The sequence below is a fragment of the Cornus florida genome, unplaced genomic scaffold (assembly GCF_030987335.1).
Source record: "Cornus florida cultivar Cherokee Brave unplaced genomic scaffold, ASM3098733v1 CherokeeBrave_3.0.0_Hap2_Chr08, whole genome shotgun sequence".
NCBI classification, from domain to species: Eukaryota; Viridiplantae; Streptophyta; class Magnoliopsida; order Cornales; family Cornaceae; genus Cornus; species Cornus florida.
The window spans coordinates 837,469-850,491 of record NW_026775578.1 but is presented as its reverse complement, the minus strand read 5'-3'; the positions used below and the strand labels follow the sequence as shown (position 1 = coordinate 850,491).

At 34.1% G+C, this 13,023-nt stretch overlaps 2 protein-coding genes across 5 annotated transcripts; one reads left to right on the top strand and one right to left on the bottom strand.

Moving 5' to 3' along the window:
* Window positions 1–851: 851 nt before the first annotated feature.
* On the top strand, window positions 852–2,528 carry LOC132268763 (probable WRKY transcription factor 69). Its single transcript, XM_059769598.1, has 3 exons — window positions 852–1,151; window positions 1,313–1,459; window positions 1,800–2,528. The coding sequence occupies exons 1-3, from the start codon at window positions 1,063–1,065 to the stop codon at window positions 2,425–2,427; spliced, it is 864 nt and encodes a 287-aa protein (XP_059625581.1). The 5' UTR covers window positions 852–1,062; the 3' UTR covers window positions 2,428–2,528.
* A 1,393-nt stretch (window positions 2,529–3,921) lies between these two features.
* Window positions 3,922–9,263, bottom strand: LOC132268762 (uncharacterized). 4 transcript variants are annotated; one of them, XM_059769597.1, is made up of 8 exons: window positions 8,658–9,263; window positions 8,471–8,556; window positions 6,852–7,649; window positions 5,630–6,290; window positions 5,433–5,533; window positions 5,247–5,336; window positions 5,024–5,151; window positions 3,922–4,847 (listed from the first exon to the last, which is right to left on the bottom strand). In XM_059769597.1, exons 3-8 carry the CDS (start codon window positions 7,542–7,544, stop codon window positions 4,703–4,705), a joined length of 1,818 nt encoding a protein of 605 aa, XP_059625580.1. In that variant the 5' UTR covers window positions 7,545–7,649; window positions 8,471–8,556; window positions 8,658–9,263; the 3' UTR covers window positions 3,922–4,702. The 4 variants fall into 4 exon arrangements, with proteins under 4 accessions (XP_059625580.1, XP_059625578.1, XP_059625577.1 ...); XM_059769595.1 differs by having other exon boundaries at window positions 3,926–4,847; window positions 5,630–6,296; window positions 6,852–7,663; window positions 8,658–9,122; XM_059769594.1 differs by having other exon boundaries at window positions 3,927–4,847; window positions 5,630–6,296; window positions 8,658–9,121.
* Window positions 9,264–13,023: the final 3,760 nt, after the last annotated feature.

Genomic DNA, 13,023 nt, shown 5'->3' with positions numbered 1-13,023 from the left:
TAACCCGAAAGAATGACAACCAATCCATCTCGAGAATGATGTCAAACGCGTTCAAACGGTAAAACTCCATGAACGAAAAAGATTTAAAATGAAAAAATATAAATAACGGAAGAAACAGCGTTAAAAACTCACTTTTGGTTTATAAAAACTATGTTGTTACTTTTGGTAAAACTACTTTTATAAAATTGAAAAGATATACGCGACGCGATTCGTATCAGCTAGTTTATACTAATTCTGTCTGAGTTCGTTATACTTCAATCGTTACCGATATTGTGAACCAAGAATTTAGGTACATAACTTCATCAATAATTTAAAAATATTATAAAAATGAACTTTTTGACTATTACTATTAAAAAAAAAATGTGTTTGGTAATATTAAAATTATTCTTTATTGATTTCAAAAATGCCATTTCCTTTTGTATATAAATCAAAAAAATAAAGAATATAATAATAATTTTATATTAATTAAATTTTTATTTATTTATTTATTTAATTGTAAGAAAAACATTATGATATTTTTATCACTCATTAACGACCAATTGACTAGAGGTCTTTATTTGCCGCTATAATAAACATTAGGAGAATTTTCAGAACAAAGTTGTACAAGCTAATCGGAGCTAACATTTTTCATAGTAATGAATGCAGAAGAATGGACCCTAATCGGAGAACCGTGATACTTAATTAGATTACAACTCTATATATATATATAACGAATGAAGAATGGACCCTAATCGGAGCTAACATTTTTCATTCTTTTAAATTATTATATACATAAAGGGAAGTGAGTGATACATGTGTGGGTAGTTGTGTGCGTCGCCTAAGTTGGCTTTAATAATAAGTGAAAAGAAAGACAGAAAAAGCAACTTGGAGTTGGGGGTTAATTTTGTCTATCATCATATCGGCTTATCCTCTTTCTCTCTCTGTCTCTCTCAATCAATTCAGAGCTCTCTGATTTCGATCCATCTTTTTCCTTTATTGCCGTCTTCTGTCTCTGATAGATGATAAGATTTTTTAGATTAACATAACAAAGAAAGAGGAGGAAGCTAGAGAGAGATCTGAGTGATGGATGGTTCTCATTATTCTTCGAGAAGATTGGACTCAAAGGTTTCGAAACAAGTTAAACTAGTAGAAACACAGGAATCCAAAAGAAGGTAAGCTCCTTGTGTTATTTTTCAACCTAGATCTCTATTTTGTGGGTTCTATATATATATATATATATTAATTTCCTTAATTACAGAGATGGATCCTTTTATCTTCTATGTGTTCCTATTAATTTGGTTAATTATAGATGTAATTTTTGTTGTATATATAGGAAGGTTGTTGAGAAGACGGTGGTGGCAGTGAAGATAGAAGCAAATGATGATGATGATGGGAAACACAAGAATGAAGGAGCACCTTCTGATTGTTGGTCTTGGAGGAAATATGGACAAAAACCCATCAAGGGATCTCCTTATCCAAGGTTTTAATTCCTTATACCCATCCATCAAAGCTTTTTAATTAATTAATTCCCTTATTTTTCCCCATCCCTCCCTCTATTCTTTCTTTCTTCCGTTATGGTATATAGTAATTGATCTCCATCTGTTGGTTCATGCAATTAAGCTTTATTCTTGTTGATCCATTATTCTACAAGCTTTATTCATCTTTGAGTACTTTGATCTAAAGTGATACAAATTAACATTGTTTTTATTTTCTTCATCTCCCTCTCTCTCTCTCTCTCTCTCTCTCTCTCTCTGTCACACACACACACACACACACACACACACACGAGTATCCTCACTGGTTAATTTTCTTAACTGCAGGGGTTATTACAGGTGCAGCACATCTAAGGGTTGTTCAGCCAAGAAACAAGTAGAAAGATGCAAAACAGATGCTTCAATGCTCATAATCACTTACACCTCTACCCATAATCACCCAGGGCCGTCTCATCTTCCCACCACCACCACCAGTACCAATTCCCTGACTCAAAAAACAAAGAAAACCCACCACATAGAAAACCTTCCCACAACCCCAAAAGGAGGAGGAGAAGAAGAACAAGTTGTGTTGCAAGAGCAAGAGCAAGAGCAACCACCCCCAGTGGCCGCTGATGATGAACACATGACCAGAAAAGATAAAGAAGATGATTTCTACTACTCCCAATATTCCCCATTCAATAGCTCCCATGACATCACAATCAATTACCAAAAAGAAAACCCATTTACAGATGCAAAACTAGAGCACACCATCTATTATGATTCACCAAGTATTCTCTTTCAAGATGAACAGCCCCTCTCTTATCCTCATCTCATGACTTTCTCAACACTACCCAAATCCGATGAAAATAATGACTTCTTTGATGAGCTTGAAGAACTACCCTGCACATCTTCATCTTTCACAAGCTTCCTCAGGACCAATTTCTTTGATGAAAGAATTCTTGTCTACCCTTCTTGATTAAATTTTTAAGTATTAATCTCAGTGCTAGCTAGTAGGCCAACATGTACTTTTAAATGTACATATATATATATATATACATAGCTGGTATTTCCTTGGTATCTCTTCTATGCATTCTGTGGGATAATTATTTTTTGTTTTGTTTTATTTTATTTTATTTTATTTTTTTTTTTTTCCCAGATGTAAAACTCTTTCTCGGACTTAATAGTATGAGTTTGTTATTTACAACAATGGTGGTCCTTATGTGTGTAGAGAGTATCACTATGTTTGGGGCAGACACACATTCAGAAAAGTTGCATTACTTTAGCATTTAGCATTAGCAAAAGTTTTAATTAGTGGGTGTAAGCGTGGATGAAATGTTATAGGAGACACGTGAAAAAAAAAAAAACACACACACACACACACAAATGCCAAGGGGGGAGTGGTGGGGAGTGGAAAAGTTGGGAGTGTTGATTTTTTCATATCTATTTATCTATATGTATATGCGTGTATGTATGTACAGTACATATTGTTATTTCTATATTCCGTAGAGATGCACGAGAGTCACGAGGTTAGTGACCAAAGATATGTCTCTGGCTTCTTTTATTCTCGAGTGGATTGATTTAGTGGAAGTGGGTCTTTGTAGTTTTGGCAGTTTCTTTTAGCTTCATTTATAGGCACCGGAATCTATTTGATAAAAAAGCCTATGCTGCTTTTGTTTTTTTAAATATATTTTACTACATAATATTCCCTCTACAAACGCCAAACACAACAAACTTGTCCTTTTTGTGGACGAGGAGAGGATATATTCAATAAGATTCCACTGTTCCACATAACAATATGGCAATTCTATTTCTATATACCGTTGGGGGGTTCAACATGTGAACTTACACAGATTGTTTGAATACACAGGTTTATTAATGGATATATATATACATATATATATATATATTGGTGAACCCCACTCCCGCAATTCTTTATTTCTTTAAAATAAGTTGGGTTACAGAATAATACATGATTCATGTGAAAGCACCAAAAGGAGTGACATGATTTTTACCTTTAATGGTGTGTATAGAATTGTGTACTTAACTAATGTGACTAGAATTAATAAAACTCGGAACATCTGCGAAATTTTGTCACCACTTTTCTTTAACTCAATTCATGCTGGAGAAAATTTTGAATTTCGTTTGGCGAAAAATGCAGCAGCAACCGGATTTGGCCTAGCAGAAATGAAAAAAGAATTAGCAACTTTCATCCTCTGATATTTTTTTCAGATACAATGTAGACCTTTTTCCATAACAAAGACCACCTGGTTAGGGAACAAGAATGATGATAGCCAGCCAGCTTGGTGGCCTATGTTAATAAAAATCACAGCACACAACTTCATAATACTTCTTGATACGCTACTGCATGGAATTGGAATGCCACTTGCTTGTCACAAGACTCACAACATGGTTCTCACAATCAACACCATATATATATATATATATATACTTGCAATCAAATGAATTAGGCATGCTATACGGCCAATCCATCAACTCAAGTAACATTTCTGATCTACATTCACCCATTCTCACCTCATCAACAAACACCTAGAAGCTTGAAAATGGCCCTTTCTTAGGAAACCCACAACAATTATTTAGTTACTTAACTTCCTGCCATAATAGCTGCCTCAAACATGTCATCATAGTTCAAAAACCTTACCAACACAACTTATTCCACACTGCACCCAACTATCATTCATGATTCACACTTCTTCACTGTAAGAAACCAACAAGTACCATAACCATGAATACAGAAGCCCGAAGCTTAGAAGAGCATGCTTTATGAAACTTTGATGCTGCACTCGAAGGTATATTATTACTGAAAGATATGCATACAGATAAAAGCCTAGGATGTACCATAACCATTTAAACCTAACAATAATAAAGGGGAGGGGGTTTCAATCAATTACACACACAAATTTGATTTCCACAATACTGTCACGGATGCCGTGGAATGAATGGCTGAGCAGAGCTACCGGCACAATTACAAGCTTTCTACATAACAACCATGACTGACATCCCTGCACTGTCCCGGAACCCAGAAAATAAGAAGCATAGCAAATCATCTACCACTGAATAACAGAATTTCAAAATATGGATAGTTCCTGCTGTGCATACAGCACGTGAACAATCCCATTTTTTGTAGATCTCTCTGGATTATAGTGATATAAACGTTTCTTCACTACTCACTAACCAAGCTATATTAACATTAACGTTCATAAAACCCTGCATGCCCAAGAGTGCCAGCAACATTAGTGGGCAGCTTCAGCCTGCATCTTTTCATGAATTGCCTTGTAGCACCGGAGACTACAAAGAGGAAGCTTCGACTCTGAATCTCGATATTTGTACAGGTTAATACAAGATGGGCTAGCACATTTTTCACGAGGAGGAGGGTAACTGACAGTCCACATCAAGAATCCACAAACTATTAGCAAACAAACATCAAAATCATTTGAACTTTTAACATGCAATTTTGTTGGTGGGCGAGTGCTTGGACACTTCTTTTTTTTTTCGAAGGAACAAAAATGTGAAGCGAGGAAAGAGGAAAATAAATGTAAAGGACAAACCACTACCTGCAAGGTTTGGAGTCAAAGATACTAGGCAAACCCATATCCTTTGGGAATGAAACAACAGTCCCATTAGGACCCATGACCAATCTAATGGTGTTTGATGCAAGCATCATCTCATTGCCAGCCTTCTCCTACATCATATACCATTAATAATATATAAATAAATAAATAAATCAATCCGATAACAGCATTTAGAAAAAGACATAACCCGAGCAGGTTACAACACCTGTGCTAATTCTTCCTGGCGCTTCTTTATCTTAGATTCTCGCTTCCTCCTACTGGAATCTTGACCAAGTATTTTCCTAATTGCCTCGGCCTACAGAATAAATCAAACATGCTTGTTTCCACCTCATAAGATTTAAGAAATGTATAAAAATAGGCAACAGTAGTTAAAGCATAAACAAGGGCAAACCTCTGATTCCCGAGCCGCCTTTTCAACTTGTAGTCTACGTCTCTGAGCAGCCTCGGCTTTCTTCAGTTGTTGCTCCACTTCTGAAAGTTTCTCCTTTTGCTCTGTTATGGATTGAATTATCAAATACATGTCAACAGATTAATCAAAACACATTGCCCCTAAAAACAATTTGTTGTACAAGGCCATCAGATACTCACTTCGAGGTGGAACTGGGGGTAATCCATTAGGGAACTCAACAGATGCAGACAGGGCATCTTTTACAGATAAAAGAGCTCGTTGTCGCGTTGTGAGGGTTGTTTCCCTCTTACTTTCCGTTAATGAATCAACAGAGTTATTCTTCAATTTCTTCTTCTTCTTCTTATCTTCTGCCTCACAATCAGACATCAGATCTTCCTCCTCACCATAATCCATGTCTCCGGACAGTCTTTCTGATGTGGACTTCTTTGTACCATCTTTACTTGGCCTTGAAGAGCCAAAATCTTCCAAATTGTCGTCATTCTTGTCACTCTTAGAAATCCTAGAGAGTTTTCGCTGTTTCTTGCTTGATTCTCCCTCAGTATCTTTATATACTGCAGTGATCTTTGAAGTTCTGAATTTCTCTAGGTATTCGATCTCATCATCGTCATCATCTTCATCTAATGCCCCAACCAGTGCACGCCTCTTTGGCACCCTTTTGCTCTTACGAACTGGCTCCAAGTTCTCCCCTTGATTTCCAGAGTTGTTCTTTCCAGACATCTTACGCATCGAAGATTCCACCTTCCCAAGACTAAAACTGTGTCTCGAGAAATCCTTACATGGGATTCCTCGCAAACCACTCTTCTTATCTAAAGAACGAGAACAATTATGATCGGAATTGTCCTGAAACTAAAAAAATAAAAATAAATAGTTAAAAACTAAAGATTGCATGGATTCCAAATGTTATAATGTAACAAAATGTTTTAAATGACAATTTATTTTCCATACATGTTGCATTAGACATCAAATATCTGTCCAATAAATGAATACCAAGTACGTCAGTCAGAAAATTTATGCCATGTGTGATCCTACAAATCATGTAAATAATCAAGGATAAGTTCTGATTACATAAACTTTTTCTTCCTTTTTGGCCACTGAAATTAGACCATAATGCATTGTTTGGTTGCCCAGAAAACAAAACCCTCCATTAGACTGAGTCCAAAACAAAAATATGATTTTTCCTTTTTAGAAACCAAAACAACAAAGAACAATCTTTAAATAATTTCCTATCTATTTCTCTGATCTAATTCCGATATTTTCGTTGACTAATCTTCTTTTTCACAAGCATATTTCTTCGCCAGTTATCAAAAAACCAAGACACAAGTGACAGTACTCAAGCTTGAATGGTACAACACAGACATATGATCATAATGAATTTATAGCTCATGAGCAACGGTTATAAACCTGGAGCATTAGCTTGGGCCGTGGACGAGGGGCATCTGAAGACTGAGTAGTCTTTTTAGCAGTCCCACTGCTAAACAATCCATGGGAGTTGAATTTGGTTTGCATCGTACAAGTGACATCACCGACCTTAAGATTAACCTTTTTAACCTTGTTCTCATTTCCTACTTGATTCCCGATCACTTCCAAATGCCCTGAACTGTGACTTTCATCATTCCTTCCGCCAATGTCTGCACTTCTAGACTGCAATTCTGAGCATCCCTTGAACTTGTCCATGCCTTTCCAGATAGAAGGAGCAAGGACAACCTCACTGCAGCATTTGTGATTCAACCCATTCCGCTCCTGCTCAGTGTGGTCTCCCGGACCTCCATTAGCATATAACAAACTGGATTCACCATCCTCTTTCTTGATCTTTTTATGGGGATATTCCCCTTCAGCTCTGCTAGTTGAAGAAACTCTCAAAGCACAATGATTAAGATTAAACTCTTTCTTCCCATGATTAGTATCAAAATCAGTATTCTCATCACTGGAGACTTTGCTCACATCATCCGAAGGTGGTGTTGATGATAAGGGGGAATGATCATGACTTTCTGGTAACGGCTGTGACTCAGGTCTAGGTCGGCGGGAAGTTTGGCTTCTCTTCTTTCTTATAGTTATTCCATTACCTTCAAACCGGGGACTGCCAAAATCCTCCATCGCTGAAAGAATTTTAAAGCCCAATTCCTTCAAGGGTAGAACTAACCAGACATTGAGATGCGCGCAGGTCAAAAAATCCACCGGATTCCGCAAGTTTGGAAGCACCTATCCAACAAATCCTTGAGAACTACTAAATTCAATAAAAAAAACCCATTTTTGTATAGAAATACCAAAAGAAAGGACAGCATTCATAAGCAAATAAGTATGTCCCCAAGAAGTTAACAAGAACAATTAAAAGATTAGACCCAGAATTGGCTGATATAGAAAGTACAAGCAGAAGAGGAAGTATGATTCAAAAAATTTGTTGCCAATGACTGATGCAACAAAGTAGGGATGTATGACAAAATTGAATTAACAGAAAGAAACATTGAATTTATATATACTAAAAGTGTAGAACTGGGAAAAGGCTTGGTGGTGGTTGTTGTATATCAATTAAAAGTGTAGAATTGTGGGAAGCTTGAAAAAATAGTAGTAATAATAACACCACCACCACAATGTTCACAAATCCATGAAAGGATCACAAGGGGAAAAACATGATACCGAAAACAAAATTGAAAATTAGCAGTCAATCGTGAATTCAATGACTAAAAACATAAATAAATAAATAAAACTCAAATAGAAATATAAGAAGAATTAAACAAAATTATAAGAGAATAGCTCATCAAAACAGACCCTTCGACAAAAAACATTGAAATAAAAAAATGAAAATCCACTATCCAAATTACAATTCACATCACCCTATTACTTCAAATAATATAACATAAAACCAAATTAATTATTTAAAAAGGGATTATATTGAGATGATTAATGGACACAAACCAAACCCTATCAACAAAGATTCACAATATAAGAACTCTGTAATAAAATAAATGCAATCACTCATACACATATACATCGAAAACCCCAAACAAAAAGAAAGCACATACCTAAACGCACAAATTCATCGATCATCCCACATATATAGAAACCAAGTCCTCCAAAGGAGCTTAAATAGACCTATCCAGAACAGAACCTGCAGCGAATCAACAGAAACACAATTTGTATATACATGTAGAGAGATACTGCGAGTGTGTATATATATATATATATGGAGAGAGAGAGAGAGAGAGGTACCTTGTTGATGGAATGGAATTCAGAAACCTTTTGATGGATGTAATGGTCTTCAGAAGAGAGAAAGAGGAGAGACAGAAAAGATATAATTGAAGAGGAGAATGGGCAGGTGTGTATAGGGAGAGAGAAAGGTGAAGTTGGGTTTGGATTAGAGTTTTGGGGGTCACTGTGTGTATAGTGGTAAACGATACCAGCGCTCTTCTCCATTTTGCTTCTTATTCCACACCCACACCCACACCCACACCCACACACACACGAACACAGCCTGTGATTTATTGGACTAGCCTTGTCTGGGTCACCCGACTCAGTCCCAGTCTCTCTCTCTGTCTCTCTCTACGCATCCCCTGCCGTTTTAAATTTCCACGTCTTTCCGTCTACATATGGTTATGCTGCAAGTAGGTGCGCTGTACGCCCCTCAGTTTAGGTTAGCTCCTATACCCCAAATTTCTCCATTCTTTTTCCATTGCAGGTGTAATGAAATGTACTAATGTACCCCACGTGTGAAGCCTTCGCATGATTTCTTCCCACATTTTTTTTTTATTTTTTAAATTGTTAGTCTAGTTTGGGTATTTCATTATTTTTTAATTATTACCAGAAACGAAGAAGTGCAAAGAAAAATCACTCTCAATGGCTACAGACAGCCAGGAAAGCCGGCTGCTTCAATCCAGATGAGTGGACTTAACTTTAAGAACCCATTTTCTAATAAAGTAAGCCACTTCATTGAACTGTCTTTCAACTCAAACTAAGGAATATTAGGATCCAGTGCTAGAAAACCTTTAATATCATTAATAATAATAGCAGCATCAGTTTGGGTACATTAGTATTTCATTTCTGTCATTACAATTTATGTAATTAGGGTAAAGTAAAAAAAAAAAAAAAACACTTAAACTATATATATATATATTTTGCAAAAACACCTCCTATCACATTTTGTTGCAAATTACCCCTTTCCCTCTATGTGCCTCTCATCTGACACACTATTTTACATTAAATAATCAAAATGCTCTTATAAATTAACAATTCAAAATTATTTGGCAAATATAATTAATTAAATCTCAAGAGCTAAATGAAAATAATTTGAGATTGAAGAAGATGTAATAAATAAACAAATTAATAATTAAATGCTGCCTTTAAGCGTGCATGCAGGATATTTCTTTAATTTTATATAAAACAATTAATGAATGTATTTAATGGTATACATTCATTAATTGTTTATATATATATATATATATATATATATATCCCCATGAATGAATGAATTAATTAAAGCTGGTATTCAAGTAATATATGCTTGTTGAACAAATTAATTGGGATTTACAAATTGGACGTTGTTAGTGGACATGAAAAGTGCAGGCTAGCTTGTGGCTCTTCATGGAAACAGTCTTTGTAGGTTGTTGTCTCTCATTATGTAAGGCAAATTGATGTTGCCTATGTTAAGCAAATCCTTGTTTTCAGAATTGACGTCGTCGTTGTTGTTGATGTGAGGCAAATTATAAGCAACATTAGGGTTGTTGTTCTGCTGATGATGATGATGATTAAGATTGTGATTGTGATTGTGAAAACAGAGCATGCAATACTCGGGGTACTTCAAGATTGTCTTAATGGATTCAATGACGTCCCTCCCCAAGTCGCCACTCCCCATGCTGGATTCCTTACGGGTGTCCTGGTATTGCTTAAATCTTTCTTCGCATTTGTGGATGCATTCTTTTTCAACAGTTGCTGTATTTGGATTTGCTTTACGTTCCTCGATGAAATCCACTGTTTGGTTTAATTTCAACGCAAATGACTTTACTTCCCTCTCCATATTACTCATCATCTCCGGTGAAGAAGAACCTGCAGGGACTGTCTTCACCCTTTCCTTCACTAGCGAGAGTTCATCCATGAGGCATTTGGGTGCTTTGCTCCCTGACAACCCAATACAACTAGAGATGATGATCAAGAGGACCAACAGTACTACTTGTACCATATTATTTAATTTTTTTTTCTTTTTTCGATAAGTTAATTAATTGAGGACGGGGATAGATGGATGGATGAATGAATGAAGAGATGGAGTTGAAGGTAGCTAACTAGCTAGGGGATCATCGACAGATTAATTCCCCTAATGCAACCATTCCTGCTCTGCTTCTGCTTCTGCTCTCTAATCAGAAAATGGGGAGAAGAGTATTGCTTGCCTAGAAAAAAGTTACACCACCTATTAGATAAATTACTTTTAGCTCTTAAAGATTGAGGACCACCTACTACACAAGTATACATTCCCTTAATTACTTAATTACCAATATTAATTACATGTACTACTTTTATGGACATAATAAAATAAGGTCATAAATTAATATAGATTAATTAGGCTAGACATTGTCAAATCAATTCAGGTGCCTATATATTTTCTTTCATTTTTCTATTTTACGGAGTCCCTATAAATGCAATCAAAATCTCACTTGAATAAATACATACTGTGTATATATTCAACTATTATATAAATAAATTTAAGAGATAATAATAGTGACAATTTTTAAGGATTATTTAATAAAGGGTTAAGTACAAAAAAACTCTCTCCCAATATAAAAAAAATGTGTAAAAAAACTCCCTTATTAGAAGGAAAAAAAAATGCATATAACTCCTTACCCCCCCCCGGCCCATTGAAGTCATTGGTGATGTCATTTTTACCCAAATTATCATTGATATTCTGTATATATAATTGTATAATTTGTCTTGCGAACTTACCTCATAATACTGCAAATAAATAAGCGCTTTTTTCATGTAAAAATAAAATTTTCGCTTTTGGGGGAATTTTTTTAGGGAAAATACTCAATAAGGGATAAGGGTCTGTTTGGTTAGATGAAAATAGATGATGGAAAGTGAAAATAAAAGAAAGTGAAGTGAAAGAAAAGAAAATTAAGTTTCCATAGTGCATTTGAATATCATAAAAAATTTTCATGAAAGTTGTGAAAAAATATTATGCTGTTAGTTTGGATAGAATGAAAGAGAAGAGAAAATGATTTTACTTGTCAATATTACCCTTATAATTTTAAATACTAAAAATATAAATAAATTTGAGTAAAATTAATTCATGCATCAAATTTTGTTGTTGATAATAATATTTTGAACTTGTGTGAGACACCAACTCACCTGAATTTATTTACTCAAAAAATATATATATATATATATATATGATTTGGACATTACAATTTATATAGTAATTGTAAGGACTTTGACGAAATGGAATAAGATTAGAATTTTTCCACTAGATGTTTGTTTATATTAGAATAACCAAAAGCAATAGAATTTTACATATAACAACCAAGTTTACGAGGGGTTTCTTTTTGAATTCAAATAGAATTATATAACTATAGAATATTTTGTATTATTCTTTTCAAGGAACATATATATTTCCTAAAACTTATAATAACTCTAGTATCCAAATTCTAAAACCTAGTTAATATGTATATATACATATTGAAAATTAATATAATGCACTTAAAAAATACTTACCATAATATGTTATATGTATATACGTATTTTTGGAAGGGAAAAAAAAAGGAAAAAAAAAAGAAGAATAAAGTGATAAAATAGATTAAAAAAAAAATGCTAAAAATAAGATCTCTCCAATTTCATGAATTCATTTATGTTTGGAAAAAAAAAAAATGTCTCTCAAAAAAGGAGAAAAAGATAAAGGAAACCCAAGTTATACAATTGATAATTATGGGTATAATAGGAATTTAGAATATAACTTAACAACTTTCCCTAGAAATAAAAATTTTCACGTGTTTTATACGGGAATCGTTTTAGAGAAAATTAGTTAGTTACGGAAAATTATCCGTTTCATCCTAAACAAACGCACAAAAAATTTAAATATTTTCCAATTTTTTTCCTTTCTTGCTAGTTCTATCTAACCAAACGAACGCTAAGGAAAACTAAATTTTCCACTAGTTTTCTTTTTCTATCTATCCAAACTTTAAATTTTCTCTTTCTTTTTTAGTTGTTTCCATCGAACCAAACAAAGTTTTAAGGATAATCTAGACTTTCTTCAAAATGATCTTTTTTTAGGTTTTCTTTTCATTTTAAATTTTTAAAAAATTAAAATTTTAAAAAGAATTTGAAAATTACACACCATTAAAATTAAATTGCAGTTTAACATCTCTTTAATGGTACGTAATTTTCAATCATTATAAATCATTTTAATGGTACATAATTTTCAAAATCACTATATTAATTATCAATGCAACACGTTAACTCAAAATTGTTACATTGTCAATTTAAAATTATTGTGTTATTGCTTTTTATTTTTATTTTATTGGTAAATTTGTTGTGGCTACTAATTTTTGGGCTTTTATTGCTGCGTCTTTTGCTATAGACTTATCGAGTTTCTGAA

Excerpts from the sequence above, each read along its gene's own strand:
- LOC132268763 (XM_059769598.1), top strand. The coding sequence starts at position 1,063 with ATGGATGGTTCTCATTATTCTTCGAGAAGATTGGACTCAAAGGTTTCG. Across the intron at positions 1,152-1,312 it reads ACACAGGAATCCAAAAGAAG|GAAGGTTGTTGAGAAGACGG; the intron begins GTAAGCTCCTTG and ends TTGTATATATAG. Across the intron at positions 1,460-1,799 it reads AAGGGATCTCCTTATCCAAG|GGGTTATTACAGGTGCAGCA; the intron begins GTTTTAATTCCT and ends TCTTAACTGCAG.
- LOC132268762 (XM_059769595.1), bottom strand. The coding sequence starts at position 7,544 with ATGGAGGATTTTGGCAGTCCCCGGTTTGAAGGTAATGGAATAACTATA. Across the intron at positions 6,297-6,851 it reads GGCCCAAGCTAATGCTCCAG|TTTCAGGACAATTCCGATCA; the intron begins GTTTATAACCGT and ends TTATTTTTTTAG. Across the intron at positions 5,534-5,629 it reads ACCCCCAGTTCCACCTCGAA|AGCAAAAGGAGAAACTTTCA; the intron begins GTGAGTATCTGA and ends AATCCATAACAG.